General features: G+C 55.6%; 4 protein-coding genes across 4 annotated transcripts; 1 reads left to right on the top strand and 3 right to left on the bottom strand.

The window, feature by feature from the left end:
- Positions 1-3,814: 3,814 nt before the first annotated feature.
- IWZ02DRAFT_406423 (MCM2/3/5 family-domain-containing protein) lies at positions 3,815-7,328 on the bottom strand. Its single transcript, XM_066765678.1, has 3 exons — positions 6,894-7,328; positions 5,960-6,841; positions 3,815-5,912 (listed from the first exon to the last, which is right to left on the bottom strand). Exons 1-3 carry the CDS (start codon positions 7,243-7,245, stop codon positions 4,063-4,065), a joined length of 3,084 nt encoding a protein of 1,027 aa, XP_066620351.1. The 5' UTR covers positions 7,246-7,328; the 3' UTR covers positions 3,815-4,062.
- Positions 7,329-7,401: 73 nt separating this feature from the next.
- IWZ02DRAFT_458229 (tubulin binding cofactor A-domain-containing protein) lies at positions 7,402-8,296 on the top strand. The gene is made up of 3 exons (XM_066767995.1): positions 7,402-7,676; positions 7,744-7,830; positions 7,906-8,296. The coding sequence occupies exons 1-3, from the start codon at positions 7,407-7,409 to the stop codon at positions 8,017-8,019; spliced, it is 471 nt and encodes a 156-aa protein (XP_066620350.1). The 5' UTR covers positions 7,402-7,406; the 3' UTR covers positions 8,020-8,296.
- Positions 8,297-9,542: 1,246 nt separating this feature from the next.
- On the bottom strand, positions 9,543-11,466 carry IWZ02DRAFT_48480 (FK506-binding protein 2 precursor). Its single transcript, XM_066769200.1, has 3 exons — positions 10,829-11,466; positions 10,278-10,771; positions 9,543-10,224 (listed from the first exon to the last, which is right to left on the bottom strand). Exons 1-3 carry the CDS (start codon positions 11,214-11,216, stop codon positions 9,574-9,576), a joined length of 1,533 nt encoding a protein of 510 aa, XP_066620349.1. The 5' UTR covers positions 11,217-11,466; the 3' UTR covers positions 9,543-9,573.
- A 551-nt stretch (positions 11,467-12,017) lies between these two features.
- Positions 12,018-18,723, bottom strand: IWZ02DRAFT_48347 (putative histidine kinase HHK2p). The gene is made up of 3 exons (XM_066769170.1): positions 12,672-18,723; positions 12,502-12,615; positions 12,018-12,448 (listed from the first exon to the last, which is right to left on the bottom strand). Exons 1-3 carry the CDS (start codon positions 18,417-18,419, stop codon positions 12,179-12,181), a joined length of 6,132 nt encoding a protein of 2,043 aa, XP_066620348.1. The 5' UTR covers positions 18,420-18,723; the 3' UTR covers positions 12,018-12,178.
- Positions 18,724-19,151: the final 428 nt, after the last annotated feature.

Genomic DNA, 19,151 nt, shown 5'->3' with positions numbered 1-19,151 from the left:
GGTCTCCAGTCTCTTCTCGGACTTTGCGATGATGACGCCGAGAACGAGTAAAGCGTCCTTCAGCTCTCAATCTCGCATTCGCAAATGCGCCATGGCCGTCGGAGTAGATGACTGGCCCTCTTTTCTCTACAAATTCTCGACATTCCCCCATCATTGTTCATCTTTTGCTTGGTCAAGCATTTACTAAGGTGTTGACGGTTGACGAATTTATGTTTTTCTTTTCTTTGCGTTTGGCAAAACGGCGGCACGGCAGAGGCCTTGGCACCTTGGCTGGAGACCGTATCTCCTAGCAAAAGACTTCCTCGTATCGTCCCGCATTTGGTTGATCCTGGCTTAACGTCCGTCGTCGTTTGTCCTTGGTAAGGAAGAGATGGACATATGTACACGACATTAAGCAACCAGGAATTGGATGCGCAGGCCGGGCACCCAGAGGGCGGAGACTGTTGAGTTTTTTCACCATACCCATTTCCCGTTCGATCAGCACATCAGCGGTTTGCAGCCTTTAGGTAGAGACACTCCTTGTAGACCGTTTCCCCCCTATGCTCCACGACTCCCTCACCCATTTGGCCGCGATCTTGAACTATCAACAAACTGCGAATTCTTAAGCACATTCCAGCCAAAACTTGCCTTGCACAAAATGGCGATGTCTTTTTGTTCAATACGTCAAGTTCGTACAGGACGCCTTGTACAATAACTTTGTAATCTACGCTGAGTAGAGTTGCCAAAACGCTTCCTTTGCATCTCTCTCTGAAGGCATCGCAGTGGCTGGCTCCTGCGGCGACACGACATGACGGGCACAACATGGCCGTCAAAAGAAAGCACTGGCAAAGTACCACTACAAGACGTCACCATGCGTACGAAACCACCAAAAATGGCTGCCGAACGTCCCGAAGAGTCTTTCCTCTCCTTTCCTTTTCGCTCCCGCATCCCAACCTAACGCATGCGTATCATCCCACCGACCCCCCACCCCCCGATCGGCTTGCGCGCACAGCTAGCCATCCATCCACACAACCAACCACGCGACGCCAGAGCATCCGCCATCGGATTCGCCAAAATGAGCTTTTCGTAGCGCCAATCCCGAGTACCGACGAGCCAAAATTTGTGTCAGAGAGAAGAGGACCTCGGCTACGTACCACGCCAGCTATGTATGTACAGGTACCTAGCCCAGTCAGTCAGTCAGGTGCGTGATTACTACAAGATAGACAGGCAGACAGGCAGGCAGGAGACAGGCGACGATAGTTCCGTGCCCCACATACACGCTTGCATGCCACTGCGCCTTGTTCCAACGACACGCTACCACACTAACTGACTGATCGGTGGCCGCCGCCGTATGTACGCCTACTGTGCATTCAGCACATGGGTAGGTAATCGAATCGCACCCTTCAATTGCGGAGAGCGCGTGGTAGCCGCGTCCGCCCACCCGCCCAACTCGAGGAATCCCTCGCATCTAGCCCGCCTGCCCCTGACCTAGCACCGTCGCAGCCACACTAGCCCGCCTACTGTAAGGCGGGGCTAAGCTTTGCGCTGCCTGCAGGGCTCGCGGGCTTGCTCACCCACCTCCTACCTTGCTGGCTGGCTGGCTGGCTGGCTGGCTTGCTTGGCTGGGCTGGGCTCGTGGTTGCGCCCAAACGCTGCCCTGGTTTGGTACGGTATGCTGGTGTACTGGTGCACTAGGTGGTGCTGGAGCAGTGCGGAGCGTGTGGCTCCACGTGGCGGGCAAAGGTGCAACGCGCCGCTGGCGCCCGCTCGTCGCCATAATGAGCCAGAACCGTTCGCTAGCTTGCTCGACGTTGTCGTGTTGTTGTCGTTGTGCTCGCGTGCTCAGTCAGCCTCCTTTCCATCTGCATCCCTCCGGGGTTTTCCGCGGAACCCTTGCTCTTGCGCCGACATACATCTTTTTACTCGAAAAGATGGGATCTTTTTGGCAGGTCGAACAAGGTCCGCCGCGGCGGAATGACGTGTGCGCGCTACAGCACAGTGCCTACCCTTGCGCGAAAGCGTCGACAGCGGGAGGAATACGACAACGACAACGATCACGCGGGACGGGAAGCTTCTCCCCCTTCTCTCCTGTTAGTTTAAACGGGAGCGAAGTGTTCCGATGACTCTATCATCATGCGTAACCTTAACTGGAAGAGACTTGAGTCGACAGAGCCCGGCGGCGGCTTGTTCTGCACAAGCTTTGCGCTCACACACACACGGGTTAGTGGTGTTTATGGCGCAAGTACTCCCCGTTTTTTCCCCCGGGAATCCCTTTTCTCATGTTTGGAACAGCAGCGACATTGTCGTGGAAGGAGGGCGGTTGGGAGGATGTTGTACCTAGCTGTTGGTTACTTGGCTCGTTGGTCATGAGTAAGTGGGTAGTGGAGAACGGGAACTGTTTGATAATGCAAAAGTAGCTCATCAAAGGCGGCCTAGACTAACTTGGCAAAATGGTCTGAATATTCATCTTGTGTTCAGAGGAACACTAGTAATGAGTGTCATTTCTCGTGTCACTTTCTCAGGAGCAGGAGCACCATGTATAAATTCATAAGCACGAGTTCCATCATGCTTGTCTCTGTCTCTTTCAGTCCACAAACTCAGGAGACAAAACGAAGACCTCAAGTCGACGTCCCAATCATCTGTCTATCCCCTGTCCCGCTGCACGTATCCTCGCCTCTTCCCTGTCCGCATCGCATTTCCCGCCCGCTTCCCGTCCGATCCTAGTTCGACCACCCATCCACCCGACTGCGCCCTCTCTTTCCTGGCCCATCATATCCCATCCCAGGATCTCATCCGCCTTTTACTTTCCCCACACTTCCTCTTTTTAGCTCCCAAGGCGCCGTTAACCTATCTTCGCTTTTGTTGCCCTCCAACCCACCACACCCAAAAACAACCCAACTCGAACAAGTGATTTACCACCCTCACCTTGCAGATACATCATCACCGCCCATACGCACATGCATCAGCGCCGCCGCCGATGGCAACAATCCTTCAAAACACACCTCTTTTTTGGGGACAGACACTTCATCTCGCATGCATGCATGCGTGCATGCAATGCAAGCGTCCAGCGTGCGTATGCGCGCAAGTATGCATGTACCCGCCTCCTTGCACCTTCCTGCCTACCTGCCTCCCCCATTCCTCCCGTCCGTCATATATCGGCGTTCCCGCCATGCGCATGTGTGCATGCATAGATAGACAATTAGACGCATGGATGCACGTGCGCATAGTGACGTAGAGTGCATTGTCTCTACACCAACCCACCTAACACATGTGCGAATGTAGCCAGTGGTGCAGCAGCAGCTGCAGCAGCAGCAGCAGCAGCATGTTGCCCATGACTGGACGGACTTCCCCAAGTGCGAGCAGACGGGGAAAAGCAATCATGGTGACACCATTTACCATCACCAACGGGTGAAAAAGGCGCTCTACGATATGATTTTGTCAGATGGGTGGCTGCAGCGGTGGTTGTGGTTGTGGTTGTGGAGGAGTCTGTCTGTCGCACAGGCAGGCGCAGCGGGTCTGTCATGCGTGGATTGATGTCTTGCATGCTCGCACGTCAGTCAGTCGAGCCGTGGGCCGCCTGGGACGCTGATTACTTCGAATGCTCGAACGCTTCAGTCGATGTGGCTGTTGTGGCGGAGATGGTGGCGGTGTCTGTTGCGATTGAGGACTGACGGCATTGAGCGTCTAAGCATGTTAAGCATGCTGATACTCTTCATGGCGTGTTTGTACGCGGTGGATGAAGTAAAGGGGACGAGGAGCATGGCTATCCCGGAAAAGCGCGTGTGCGGCAGATGGATCGACCGTAGCGAGGAAAAGGAGAGGGAGAAGAGTCAAAGAGAACAACCGTGGCATTGCAAAAACTGCCAGATATCTTTTCAAACTGCTATAGTAGTCATGACAAACAAAGAAGTACGTCATCGTTGCGTTGCGCCTCAACACCACTGGCAAAACCATACCACATCATCATGTAACGTACGAAGCCCCGTCCGTGCCCAACCCGTCCCAGATACAGCCAACCTACAGCCAACTGCCTTCTTGCCTTTTACAACTCAGCATCTTGAGAAATTTGGATCAAGAGAAACCTCAAGCCTCAGCCGTCACTCTGCGCACGCTTCTCTGCGCCCCGTGGCCGCTGACCTGCACCTTGCCCTCAGCCTCGAGCAATCTCAACGCCTCGGCGACCTCCTGCGTCTCGACATTGACGCTGGCGCCCTCGCCGATGCGCCGCACCAAGTCGCCCACGCGCACGGCGGCGCCCGAGCGCGTCATGTCGTCGACGGTGCTCAGCACCGCGGCCTTGAGGTCCTCCTTGCGCTTGCGCTCGCTCGCTGACGTGCCCTCTGTCAGCAGCGCCATGTCGATCAGGCCCGTCCGCGCGTCTGTCGCCGCCTGCTTGAGCGCGCTCTTGATCAGCCGGACCGCCTCGGTCACGTCCGACGCCTCGACTGTTGGCGACAGCCGCATCTTGGCGTGCGCCTCTGAGAGTCGGATCATGCTTTCCAGTTGACGCGTCGTTGCTGTGATGCGGCGCTCCGCGGCGCGCACGTCCTCGCCGAGCTTGCGCATCTCTACGTACGCGTCAGTGAGCTCGTCGGCAGCGGCTTGCGTGAGGCGCGGCTGCACATTTGCGCGCGCGTATGAAATGTAAGCCGTCAGAAATTCAACGGGGAGAACCTCGTTGGCAGAGGCATTGTCGGGGTTGTCTTCGAGGTACATGCCGACAAGATGGCGAGCAAGGCGGCGATCGTTTTGCTCGTCAATGCGGTCGAGAACGAGGTAGACGAGATCGAAACGAGACAGGAGCGTGGGCGGGAGGTCGATGTTCTGAGGCACCGGGAGGTTGGGGTTGTACTTGGAGCCAATGGGGTTGGCAGAGGCGAGGATAGATGTGCGCGCATTGAGGGTGGTGATGATGCCTGCTTTGGCGACGGAGACTGTTTGCTGCTCCATGACTTCGTGGAGGACGGAGCGCGTCGAGTCGTTCATCTTGTCGAATTCGTCAATGCAGCAAACACCACCATCGGACAAGACGAGAGCACCAGACTCGAGGACGACCTGGCGCGTCTCGGGGTCGCGAGTAATGTAGGCCGTCAGACCGACCGCCGAAGAGCCCTTGCCACTTGTGTACACTCCGCGGGGAGCTATCTTGTGGACATACTGGAGAAGTTGAGACTTTGACGTCGAAGGATCACCGCAGAGGAGGACGTTGATGTCTCCTCTGTATTTGGGACTTCCTCCCTTCTCAAACGACTTGTTGGTGCCACCAAAAAGCTGCAGCAAGATTCCCTTCTTGACGTCGTCCATCTCATAAATGCTTGGTGCCAGGGATCGCGAGAGGAGTTCGTAGACATCAGGTCGCCTGGAAACCTCCCTGATTCTCTCCTGTTCTTCCTCCGTCACCTTGCGAGTTTCTTCAATGTCGCCGGCAGTCTGCTCAGCCAGCTCCTCTTCAACGGTCGATGTGTCGATACCCATTCTCTTCTTGTCGACCTTTTGAATGTGCACAATGTCGACATAAGTCTTGAAAATGTTCTTCACAGTCCTCTGCCTGGGGTTGACGCGGACTTGATTGCATTTGAAGACTCCAGTGACCTCGATCCTGTCACCAGCTTTGCAGACATCCACCAGGTCATCGTACGCAACAAGTGAGACGGAGTGGGGCGTCTGGCCATCAGGGATATTGTCCGGTGTCTCCTGGAGCTTGATGACCTGCTTGTCCGCAAATCCACATCGGTTGTGGACGATTTGCATGGAATTTGGTTGGTCACAAACGGGCCTTGGGCACTTGGTAGGCTCGGCAATCTTGCCACGGTCAATGTCGACCTTGACGGTATGATTGCAAGCTGAACACTTGAAAAACGCATCCTTCATATCCGGGATGATGGGAGTTGTCCGGATCACTAGACCCTTGACACTGACGAGTTTCTCCATATCTGAGACGCGTTAGATGTGCTCCAAAGAGGAAAGTCCGCCTACTTACCGCTGGGGTTGAGGTCTCGCAAATTGATAGTCTTGTCCATGTTGAAAGGCCGAACACGGTAAATTCTGGCATACACGTCGTTAACGAGATCAGGCACATCGTCCTGACCAGTTCCATCCACAGTCATTGGAGTAGGCGCGTCCATCTCCGAACTTGGTGCTGGAGGCAGAGAGCTTCCATCCCGTCCGCGTGGAGGCCTCTGCGCTTGCTGAGCCTGTTGCCTTGCGTCATTCATGCGCTGCTCCGCCAGTTCCAGCATCACGTCCTTGATGGCCAAATCGAAAATGGGAATCATTTCTTGCGGGTAGTTCTGGAATTGGTGCCACATTTTGCGGGTAGTGGGGTAGGACTTGAGGTCCTGCAGGTCCAAATTCAGCGCAATGACGCCAATGTCGAGCATCGTCTTCATCATCTGGACATAAGGCTTGACGCTCCCAGGGTGATCCGCAGGCAGGTTGGTACCTTCGAGAAGCTCTCCGTCCTGTATCAAGCGGTATTTCTTTTGATAGTTGCGCAAGAAGTCCTTGGCAGAGTGCAAAGCATCCAGGATCGAAATGTTGGTACCCCAGATGACTCTGGTCGACTCGCCGCCCATTGCGTTCGCCTCCGAAGTCTGAGGGTCGATGTTGGAGAACGTTGCGATGTCGGATTGCGTTGCGGCGCCCGTAGTGTTGCCGTGTTCGTCGACAAAAAGCCGGCGGCTGCGCGCCGCGCTCGAGCTGCCGAAGACGTCCGAGTGAATGTCGCTGCGACGATTGCGAGCTGCCGACTCAAGACCTCCGGATCGAACGAAGAGAGCACTGCTGCTGCTGCGAGGTTCGCGCTGGCTTTGCCGGGCGCGGGTGGGACTGGAGCTGGACGCGTAGCGGATGGGAGAAGATTCTGCAGAGAATCAGCATCAGGATCAATCAATTGGCATCCATTTTCTTCTCACCTCCAATGTTCATGGCCGATGCTCTTGGTGTCCTGTCACCATCGGTGCCAGCCGGTTGGTGTCGTGTCGGAGAGCTAGCGTCAACGCCATTGGCACCGTTGGCGGTGGTCGAACCATTGGCCGGAGAGGTATTGTAGAACAGGGGCGAAGAGCTCGGAACGTTGTTTTGCTGCTGGACGCGGGCTCTGGGAGTTCTTTGAGGTTGCGAGCCTTGAGAAGCCTCGGAGTGCAGCTGTTCGTCAGCGCCGGCAGCCAACGGGCTGCTTTGGGGGAACTGAGAATTGCGCGTGCTCCGCCGGGGAGTCGCAGACGCTGAGCTGCGCGTGGAGCGCCTTGGCGCCGGGGAAGACATGTTGCGGGTGGGGGAGGTTTGTGAGAGGAGGGAAAGCGAGGAGCGACGCGGTGTTGAAGGACGACCGAGGACGACGCTGACGAGTTGAAGTTTCGGGCGCTTGGGTCAGCGGGAACTTTTGACCGATGGGACGCGTTCGCGTCGCGTTCAATTTTGGCCTGATGCGGTTAGCGCGTTTTTGTCCTGCACCCGACCAATGGCAGCACCCCGCTGTCCCGCCACGGGCCCGACCTGTCAACAGTCAACACCGAAGAGAAGAAAACACCATCATGGCGCCACCCTCGAAGCTTGCAGTTCTGACTTCCTCCGTCATCCGCCTCGTCAAAGAAGAGGCCAGCTACCACAAGGAGCTCGAGCAACAACAGGCGCGTGTCCAGGAGCTCGAAAGCAACACCGCCGACGAGAATGCCGAATACCAGTTGAAGCAAGAGGTGCGTATTGCAACCAAAATACAACATGGCCAAACTGACTGACTGACTGCCTGCCAACAAAATCTAGCGCCAAGCCCTGGAGGAGACGAAAAACGTCCTGCCTGCACTAAGCCAAAAGATTCAGGACGCCGTCGCCAAGCTCGAAGACGAACTGGTAAGTAGCACTAGCACGCAGTCTTCTTCTTCCCCTTCTGTCTCGCCACCCCCATCTCACAATTGTCTGTCTCAGGAGGCCAACAAGGAGACGGCCAGCGGCGCTGGAGTGGCAACCGACGAGATCACCAAGGCCAAGGAGGCGGTTGCGAGCGCAAAGACAGCGATCAGGGAGAGCACCAGCGCTTGATTTACATGTCTGTCATATCGGCTCGCTCCAAACTCACGCTACCATCCCCCCTCTCCCCTGCCCTTCCGTATTGCAAGCGATTGCGTGACCATCATCACGCTTTTTCCTTTTTCCTTGGGGAAATCAATCGTGATTTCGATGGCGCGACCATCATCACACTTCTTCTTTTTCCTTGGAGTAATCAATCGTGATTGCGATGCCGCCGTTCCAAGCTGCGGTCCAACCACACGGTGTACGTACGCACATCACTCAAAACTTTTTCAAGCGAAGCCCCCTCTGTCCTTCCCCATCTGCGAGACGATCCCTGCAACCTTGCGCTGCCTGGATCTGTCGACATTGCTGCTTCTGCCTTTGCCGCGTCGCGAGAGCAAGCCGTGTCCACATGAAACTATCCCTCGCCAAACGAGATGTATCCGCGCCCCCTGAAACGACCCCAGTTCAAGGTATGCTGTCGCCCACACAGCTCTCCCACCAACAAGCCTGCCTACCTAGGTACCTACCACCCCTTCGCCATCCATCTTCTTCCCTGTCCATCCCGTCTGCCTTGCCCATGTACGTACGTACACATCCGCCCTCCTCCTCCGCCCCGGCGCCAAGAACCTGCCCAAGTGAAGCAAGCGGACAACTCGAGCAACCCAAGTGCTCTGCAGTACGTCACTTTGCTCCGCCACACTGCCTACACACCTATCTGCTCACCCGGAGGTGCGCCATCAAGAGAGGTAAGTATACATACGAGTTAGCAAGTCAATACCGCACGCCGCGCCAAGAGGATGTAGGAAATCACGGCGGATTCTTGGGTCAGCATGTGGAACGAGTGGGGCGATAAACGTCATGTCAAGAATTGCCATAAAATAGCACAGCATCAGAGAGAGAGAGAGAGAGAGACAAAAAGGGGGAGGTGGAAGAGAGCAATGAAGCAGGGCGCATAGAAGCGCAAGATTTGTTGTTGCTCTACCTACCCACCCACATGTATGTACCGACAATCCATCCAATCTCCTGCTCCCCAGCCGTTCGTCGCCGTCCGCCGGCTCCCGCGCGCGCCGCTTGTAGGCATGGCACAGCGGGCGGGCAGCCCGTCCACGCTTTCCAGCCAAGGAAACGACAACAAGGGAGAATTGCGAGCGAGTATGGCAAGCGAAGGGTGTGGGTAGTACCGAGGAATGCAGAGCTAGAAGGAGAAGAACGGTGGAAAGGGAAAAAGGCAGCGTTGAACGCACGTCGTGACGGTTTCTTCTCCGAACTGAAGGTGGATGAAGAGGAGGAGAGAAAAACAAAAGAGGAAACTGCCCCAAATCAAGAAAAAGGCCAAGGAGAAATTGCTGGAAAAGATCGCACAAAAACGCCTCGGGGCCAACCCTTACCCCCAAGCCGTATGCCGTGCCGCTCCGGGAAAAATCAGAGAGAGAAGGAAAGGGAAAAGAAGTTTTCTGTCGGCATGGACCGGATCAGACAATTCTGGATGTGTACGTCTGGAAAGCGCGCCGCCCGATGAGTGTACGTGTTTGCTCCTCAACTGCAAACTGTGGACATGGAATCTGTTGCGGCCGGGTCGATCTATCTGCGCTCCGGCTCTAATTCTTTGGTTGCCGTGCTATCGAGGCTCCGCGGACTGCTAGAGCTGCCGCCATCTCCAGGAAGCGAGCGGTACTCGGGGATAGGTAGCGGATTGGCCTCCTTGAGAACCTCGTGTGTGCTGGCTCGCGACAGATGCTTGCGGTGGTCACCGCTTTCTCGTGCGTGCTCGTACGCCTCGTCCTCGCTGTTGTCGTCGAAGCTATCGCGTTGCAGTCGCCGTCTTTCGTCGTCCTCATCCGGCGGGCCCACTGCCTCGTAATGGGCGTCTCCGCCCGCAGGATCCTTGATGAAGCTGTCGATAATGTAGTATTGTATGCCGTTCATGACCACCGGGAAGATGAACATGACAAAGGCGATTTGGACGGCCTCGTTGCCTTCGGTCCAGCGCAGTGCCCAGTCGCCAACCCAGCCTAACCACGGGAATGCTTGGAAAATGAAGAAGACGCAAAGCTTCATGCTAAAGAGACCAAGGAAATATATCAACGACTGTTTCAGCCACCATGTGGCACGCGGAGGGTGGCCGTAGTTGCCGGATTTGATGGACTCTGGGGGGTTGGCCATGGGGGTGCGGAGGAAGAGGGCGTGGTAGAGACGAAGGAAGAAGACGAGGATGGGAATACCAAGGGTAGTCTGGTAGGTGTTAGATTTGTCTCACCCATGGATGGAAAGGAAAGTACACTTACATCTATTGCCAGATTGAGGAGGTAGAATGAGCAAGGATTGGGCATATCCTTGCCCTGAATAAAGTCCGGCTTCACGGCCTTGACTCTCTGTTCCGCAGCAATTTGAAAATCGCCCGAAGACAGCATCGACATGAAGAGGTTCGCGAGGTGCAATAGGATAGAACCTACGACCTGTTTCGACACATCAAAGGACCAGACCTTAACTGGCCGCCTGGGACTCTCGCGCCATCTCTTCCACACAAGCGAAAGCAAGGCCAAAGCTCCCAAGGCGCCCTGGATCACCAGCGCAAAGGGGCCCAGCAAACGACATTCTCCGCTCTTCTCCGGCTTGTCGTTCTTCGGTCCGCCTTTGTCTCCGTGTTGCTCTCCTTCCGATTCCGAGTGTCCATGTTGCCCCTCTTCAGAATGTAGCGGCGGCAGAGGAGGGGGCGGTTCTGGCGTCGGCGCTTTGTCTGGTGTCACACCCTCGATTCCCATAAGCTGTATATCGAACACTGTGTTCAAGACATGTCAGCGCACGCGCGTGTCGTAGTACGATCATTTGGACCTACGCAACGTCGACTTGGGCGGTATGGGGCCGGCGCCGCTTTCGCCATAAGCCAACTCCGGCGGGATGGTTAACCTCCTCGCCTCCCCAATGCACATTTCCAACGACCCCACATCGAAGCCTTGGATGACCTGTCCTGCGCCAAGCTCGAAGCCTATGGGCGAGCCCCTCTTGTAGCTGTCGTCGAAGACGGTATTGTCGCTCTTGAGCGCGCCGCGGTAGTTGATGTTGACGACGTCGCCCTCGTGGGTTTTGCGGGTGCAAGTGGCATTTTTGGTGGTTTCTACTTTCAACTCTTCGGCGACGGCCTGTGACGACAAGGCGAGGATAGTGAGAGAGAGTAATGACAGTGGCGACGCCCGCGCCGGGCACAGGGCTCGTTGGAGCCGCATGAGCGGCACGAGTCAACGGGCGGGTCGAGAGCGTGATGGTAGAGAAGCGCACACGACAGGGCAGGGACGAGGAAAAGGAATCGAGGGCGGCGCGAGGAGAGCGAAAGTCAAGAAGGTAGCGGGGGTAAGAGTATCGGTGGGGAAAAGGTAAGCAAGAAGATGGAGGTGATGAAACGCCTCTGGATCCGCTTGGAGAGGCAGTGGCAGTGGCGGTGGCAGTGGCAGTGGCAGTGGCAGTGGGCGATCCAGATGCTAGCGTAGCGCCAGGGCCAAAAAGGGGTCACTATCGCGCGGGTGGCCCAGTCACGCAAGAAAGGCCAAACGAGAACCCCCCCATCGACTCCAAGCGTGATGCACCGCCCCGCCCCGCCCCGCCCAGATGTCCAAACCACCATTGTGCCAATTCTTCTCTTCGTATTGTTACACTGCTCGTGCTACGTGCCAGCTACAAACGCCGACCCCTCCTCCTGCTCCTGCTCCTGCTCCTGCTCGCCTCTGTCGACGCCCTGAAACCTCGCGTCGCCAACAACAGTTTTGAATGCTGCGCCCAAAGATTCCAAACCCCCCCTCCCCTCTGCTAATGCATGCAGTCGTATCAACCACCGCGTCAACTCGTGCAAGCGTCGATACTGAGGATCCATGCCCCCCAAAAGGATGATGGCAAAAGAAACAATAGAATGAAAAAGTAAAAAAAAAAAAAAAAAATCAGAGCGGAATCAACGTGCGCTGCCATCGCAAAGACCACCCGGATCCCAAGTACCAGAACCGCTAAAGACCCCCGAAACGAACTTGAAAGGTATATAAAAGTATGTCCTGTCATTGGTATTTTGTAAGCAGCCCCTACGCCATTCGCCTGGTTGTCCGTTCCCCAGATCCAATATGCGCCGGCTCTGGTCCTCCTTCTTCTTGGTGAAATGCTTGCAAACCATGAGATGGAATGGTCTCTTAAATGCTGCTGTTCATCACTCTTTCCGCGGTCGCATGAACTCGTGTGGTTTGGATGGATCCGCCGGATCCAAAAACCTCGTCATCACCAAGCTGAGCTCCTTGAAATCCACCGGCTTCGTCACGTACGAGTTGAAGCCCGCGTCCACGCACTGCGAGTACACGTCCCCGAGCACGTTGGCCGACAGTGCTATTATCGGCAAATGCGGATACTCGTTGCGCTTCTCCCACTGGCGTATTTCTCTGCATGTTTGGTATCCGTCCTTGTTCGGCATGTGAAGATCGCACTTTCACTCGACGTCAGCATTTGCACGCTTCGACAGGACGCGACTCAACTTACGAGAATGATGGAATAGTATCCGTGGTCTTTGGCGAATACCGCGTCTGTGCACTCCACGCCGTCCAAGACCGTTTCGACGTCAATGGCCACTTTGCCCAGTAGTTTGAGGAGCACCTGTTCATGGTCAGAATCATCCACACACATGCAACTCGCAAAGGAAACCAGCTCACCGTTTGATTGATCTTGTTGTCTTCAACCAACAGCACGCGATGGCCTTTGTTGCCCAACCGCCGCTTCATGTCGTCAAACACCATCTTTTGGTTGACTGCCACCTGCTGCGCACTGTTTTCGTTGCGATCAGTACTTAGCTCCCTCTCCCGTTGCGGGTCGAAAATGACCGCAAACTTTGACGGCTTGAGCGGCTTGAAAATGAACCGTAGGCGACGCTCGCCAACCAACTTGTCGTATTGACGTGCGCGTTCCTCTGCCATGATCTCGCGTTTCTGGACGAGGTCGCAGATGACAATGACACATGTGTTGGCGTGCAGCTGCGAATGGAAGATTGCCTCAGTAAAGTCGAGCACCTCTTTGGACTCGTGCAACACGAGGACAATGTGTGTAAAGATGACCGGATCATCGCTTGAAATCATTTTGCGGCACTCCTCGATCGACTCTCGCGCAGTGGTTTGAGCAGGCACTGTTTTCGGGAGCGTCATCTCAACGTGCTTGACTGTTGCGTCCCTACTGAAAGCCAAAGGACAGACGACCAAGATGGAATACATCGGAGGCTGAGCTGCAACTGGTGGCGTCACAACTTTGGTTGGGCTCGCTGTAATCGGCCGAACTGTGGAAGTAGACTCATTGGACTCGCTCGACTCCGCTCTTTTCGAAGAATCATGTGGCAAGGAAAGATTAATGTTCACAGGCCTCGTGTCCGACACAAAGGACGACGCTGACGACCGTGTTGATGGGAGGCTGGTGCGACCAGTTCTGATTGAAGGGTCAGAGCTCGCCGACGAAGAAGCCGAGTCAGCTGCCTTAATGGATGAGTTGCTCGGAGCTTTGATCGGTGAAGCGGGCTTCGAGGGGCGGATTGGCGTTGAAGGAGGAGCGGCCGGCGTCATTTGAGGAGTGGCGGTACTTGAAGCTTCAGGTGGGGGTTGCTCCTTGCTGGATGGCAGTGTGAACTTAATGGTGAATGTAAAAGTCGATCCTTTTCCTGGGACACTGCTAGCCTTCATCTTGCCTCCATGAAGCTCCACCAGCTGCATCGATATCGCGAGACCGAGCCCTGTGCCCCCATGCTGTCTCGTGCTGCTTCCATCAATCTGGCTGAAGCGCTTGAATAGAAATTCGGCTTCCTTCTCGGTGAATCCAGAGCCCGTATCAATAACGTCGAATTGGACAAGCGATTCTCTTTCTCGCTCAATTGAGTCTTGGCTGTCAGCCATTCTGCAACGCACGAACACTTCGCCCCGCTGCGTAAATTTGATGGCGTTTCCAATGACGTTGAGCAGGACCTGCCGGATCCGGAACCTGTCTCCCTTGACCATGGACGGAACTTCCTCCTCAACAATGTAGTTGAGCTCCAGTCCCTTGTTGATTGCCATGGCCGAAGTCAGATCGTTGACTTCTTCGATTAGCGACCGAATGTGTAGCCAGTCCATCGACAAAGTGATCATCCCAGCCTCGACCTTAGACAAGTCGAGAATGTCATTAATCAAGTCTCTCAGTCCTTCGGTACTGCTGCGGATGATGTTGACGTGCTCCATCTGTTCGGACGTGAGGTTACTGTCGATCAAGAAGTTGACCATGCCAGTGATACCATTGAGCGGCGTCCTGATTTCATGAGACATGTTGCTCAGGAATCTCGATTTCGCGTCCATTGTCTCTTTCAAGGTCTGCTCGAGGAGTTTGTGGTCGTTTATGTCTGTGCAAGTTCCGTACCACGTTTCTTCTTCGTCTTCGCCTTGTAGTACGGGTTCTGCCAGCAAGATCCGCACAAGGTGCCAATGGAATGAGCCATCCTTCGATTTTAGCCGAACTTCTGTCGAGTAAGACGGTCTCCCGTCCGGATCTCTCGTCACCTTGAGGATGCCTGTGTCAGCGAGTTTGGAAAGTCTGGTCTGCGGCATGTGGATTGACGGAGATGTTGCGCCCGGACTCATCACCGTCTTGGTTGCACTCGTGTCACTCGAAGCACTCGAGTCATTGGAAACAGAGTTTGAGCGCTTGAGGTCAGCAGGCATCGAGAGAGGGACGTTTTTGGGTGTCTCGCAATCGTCGTCAAAGTCGGGTAAACGGCACTTAACAATATCCTCCGGGTGCACAAAGTCCATGAAGCCTAACCCTTGCGCTTCTTGTTCGGACTGGCCTGAGTAAGTAAGCCACTGGCTGTTGCAAAACGTCAGGCCCTTCTTCTTAGTAACGGCAAACACTATCTGTGGGCTGGAATTAGCCAGTGCTCGGTATTTTGCCTCGGATGCGGCCGTTTCTTGCTGTCGAGCGGCGTTGATCTCGGCAAGATGCTGATCATGGACATCCATGTTGGTGCCGATCCAGTGTACAATGTTTTGGCGCTTGTCTTTCAACGGCGCAGCGCGCACGTAGAACCAACGGTAGTGCCCATCAAATCGTTTGACACGAGCTTTTAGCTGAAATTGCTGGCCGGTTCTGAGAGACCTGGTCCACAGATTTGTGTACTCGGCACGGTCCTCGGGGTGAATCGCATCCCACGGCTGTTGCAAAACCTGACGAGAATCCTGGCCGCGGTAGACAAGAAACTTGGTGTTGGCCCACGTCAAGGCCCCGGTTGCCGGTGCAGCTGTAAAAACCTGGACGGGAAGCGAGTCTATTATTGTCCGTAGCAGCCGCTCAGAAGGAGGTGGCATGTCGGGACGTTCAGACATTGACCCGCTCCTGACGTGGCCATGAGGGATACCGGGGGTGCGAAGAGGCGTCGTGGCTGCAGGTAAAGACTGAAAGGACGAACTGAAGTCAGCACCGTACGAGTGGAGGAAGCTGTGCTGTCGCTGGTGATCGCGTTCTGCCTGGTTCAAGCGCAAGCTCATTCTGCGGGGAGAATTGACGCGGTCCCGTAAAGTGGAATCCTGCGCCTTCTCTTTCGATGGTGTTTTGCCAGTGGACTGTTGATCAAGCTTTGGCGTCGTCTCTTCATCTTCGTGTGGTAAAATCGAAACCACTTTGCGACTGGCGGGTTTGAGGTCCATGGGAGGTGGTGTATCACCAGTATTGCCAGATCGACTACCGGCAGTCTTCTTCTTGGCATCGAAGTAGCTGTCGACGACATCACTGCCAAGGACATGACCAGGGGTGTTTCCAACGGAATGTTTGCTTGATGAAAAGCCAAAAGCAGACGGATCCCACCCAGGTGTCCCCGCAATCGAACCCCCAGGACTGTTCTTTGAGCGCACGGAGTACTCCGAAGGACTCGTCATGCTTCCAGTTGCAGACTCATTGATCTGGTCCATGTCAAGCCGGAGGAGATCGTCCAAGCTCTCGGTGTCTGCCGAGCCCGAAGTGAAGCCCGAAGGATGGCTCGCGTCAAACCGCCGATGGCGAGAATCCAAAGCTTGCCGCTGGGCATTGCAAAAATGCATCGCGTTTGAAAACGATGTGGCAAGGTGCGGAGCAAGAAGCTTCAAGGACTGTGTGAGGTTCTGCGGGTAAGGCACGGTAGATGACAGCATCGAAAGGATGGCTATCGGAGCCCTTCGTTGGAAGTTAGGTAGCTCAGAGGACGCAGTGGACATTGCGTGACGTGAAAGGCGGGACTCGGCCGGAGTATCAGCTGGAGTCTCTGCGTCAAAAGGCTGCATCACCTGAGAGAGCACAGGGTGAATCAGAGGAACGTGAGTGACTGTACTGGCTCGGTCCACGCCAATAGCTTCCACTGGTCCAAACTGCGAGTAGTCCAGGCCCGATCCAGTAGGATTGAAAGATTCTTCATCGACATTGGCCCCGGCAAAGAAGGGGTTTTCGCCTGGGTTCGCTTGGATGGCAGGCGATGGAGCAGGGGACTGAGCCCACGGAGAGCTTGGATACTGCTCGTACTCTTCGTAGTGCGTTGCGAGCTTGAGACGGTAGACGTCATCGCCGCCAAGAGTACTCGCCCTGCTTCGACTCTCTGAAGACATGTGAGGGGGATCTCTCTTTGAAGCTGTCGTCTTCGTTTCGGACGCTTTCGAAGCGCCAAGTCGACCACTCGCGTCTCTCTCCGAGGGCTCTGTGCTCGAATAGTCGCGCGTCAGCGTCACCAGCTTGCCTCTTTCCAAGACCCGATTGACGCCAGCATTGTCTATAAGCGCGTGCGCTTCATTGTCCAACGCGCGTAGCACAGGAAAGACCTCCGCGTGACGCCCAACGTGCAATTCTTCGCCAATGCTGGAGAAATCGGGATCGCTGAAGGTAGACTCTTGGACATGCTGCTTTAGAACATGAGGAAACTGTGCTGGCAGCGCGGGCTCGCGTGCGGGATTTGGCGTATCTGGCGCGCCCACACTGTGAAGTGCATGGCTTGCTGTTCTCACCAACCCGCGCGGTCGACTTGGACGTTCGGCCGATTTCTTTTCGTTCTCGCCTTCTTTTTTAACGCGTTCATGCCCAGCGAATGAATGCCGCGATTCCAGCTTTGGCCTGCTCCTTTTTAAGTTGACCTCGCAATCCGCCTCGTTTTGCGTCAGATCCACACATTCGCCCTTGACCTCTTTTCCTTTGGTCTCTTTTGCTTTGCCGTCTTTGACTCTAACGTCCTTCGTCTTTGACTGGTGGTGCATTTTCGTCGATGTTCGCGTCTGAGGGGGCCCATTGATTCCAAACGTCGCTTTTTGTCCCCACGGAACATTTTCAATGTCGGTCGGGTCGGCTGGTACGGCAAGTGTTACCCTTTCCGCTCCGTACCAGTCCGTCATGATGTTCGTCACAGCAGTCCACCAAGCGTCCAACCCAGGCTCGGAGCTCAAGACTAGAGTGAGGTCATACAAATTAGGTGTAGGGTACTGCATGTCCTCGGCACCAGGCATTGAGGACCCGGGGGGCATAAAATTGGCAGCAACGGCAGCCGGAGTACTAACGCCCGACATTTGCCTTTCTCGCGGGGTTTCGTCCTTGGAATTAAGCGCGCCAACGGTGGGCGACAAAGTAGTAAATGGTTGATGGAATGAAGAGGACCAGGATCTAGTAGTTCCGGGCACATACGGAAAAGGATAGGACGGGGTCCGCATAGGCATTTGAGCGGGCGTGGCGGGGACACTGCCGCGCACAGTTCTGGAGGACTCGGTCGACTCGGTCGAGGTCGTCAGCGAACCGGTGGGGACGGGACTGCTAAAGGCGGCATCGAGCGAAGGCGATATTATGGCATCGGCGTGAGCTTCTTCAGAGATGGGTGAGACCCTGCGCGAACCCAAAGAGCGAGGACTTGGAGGCGCACCACCCATTGCACCCAACTTAGCGCGCTGCTGACTCAGGACCATTTTCGCATTGACGGCCTGCCTCAACCTGTCGATCTCGGCGAGGGCTGGGTTGGATGCAGACGCCTCTCTTTGCGAAGGAGCGGCGGTCGCATGGACGGTTGCGACATTGGCGGCGGGAGAGGTAGGGTGGGAAGCGGGTGGTGGGAGGTCGGCAGCGGCGGGCGTGGTAGCGGTGGTGGTTGTAGTGGTAGAGGAAGGCACAGAGCCAAGAGATTGGTTCAGCGCAGGCGTTTCATCGCTTGGCGGGGAGGAGACGCGCGAGGTTCGGTGCAGCGACGGACGAGCAAGGGGAGTGGAGTCTGGAGATCGAGGAGCAGTAGAAGTAGTAGTAGTACTGGTAGTGGATGTTGTTGTTGTTGTTGTTGTTGTTGTTGTTGGAGCTGGGGGGTGGAGTTGGGGCTCTTGGTGGGCGGAGAGCGAGTGGGAGCCGTCTTTGGCTCTGGCAGCAGACGGTGATGGAGAAGGCGGCGTTGAATTTGTGATCATATCGCCGTGCCCGTCTCCTGCCAGGGCCCGCGTGCTTGAGGGCGCAGGACGACTGGAGCTGAGGAAGAGGAGAAACCAATGCTGCGCGGAGGCCACATCCGATCGGAGAGACGTGGGAGACAAGGTGAGGTGGTGGAATGAATGCGATGCACTGGGCTGAGGTGGACTCTGAATGCGCGAAGAACGACGGACGGATGCAAGGTCGCAACGGAAAGGCCTAGGGCGGGAACAGAAGCCACCCAGTGAGGTGCAGAGCCAAAAGGGCGATGACGTATCTCACAACAGGGTCGGGCGGCGGCTCCGATTGTCACTCGACTGGAACGGAACATGACGACTTCCTCAATTTCAATCATTTTTGCTGTGCTGTGCTGTGCTGTGCTGTGCTGTGCTGTGCTGTGCTCCCCTACCTAGTATACTACGGATGGCTGCGCTAGTCATCAGTCATCCATCCTCCTTCTTTGCTTTCGTGCTTTCGCATGTTTGCTTCGCTTCCGTTGTCTGTCATCCACAAACAGCCAGGCAGGCGTCCGGCCCGCCGCCGACACGGACCTGAGCCTCCTAAGGCTGCCAGCCTTTTCCCTGCCGACTCTGACATCACCGCCTCAGCAAACTTCGAGACCCCCCCATCGTCCGCGTCCTCGTGCCCAAGACTCCCGCCACCATCACCCACCAAGAATTTCTCCGTTACCCGGCGCATCCATCTGCCTTTGCCTCCCTTTGCTTCTTTGGTTC

This window comes from Phyllosticta citriasiana, assembly GCF_038021145.1.
Source record: "Phyllosticta citriasiana strain CBS 120426 chromosome Unknown IWZ02scaffold_11, whole genome shotgun sequence".
NCBI lineage: Eukaryota > Fungi > Ascomycota > Dothideomycetes > Botryosphaeriales > Phyllostictaceae > Phyllosticta > Phyllosticta citriasiana.
The sequence above is the reverse complement of the archived record's forward strand: the minus strand, read 5'-3'. Positions and strand labels throughout refer to the sequence as shown.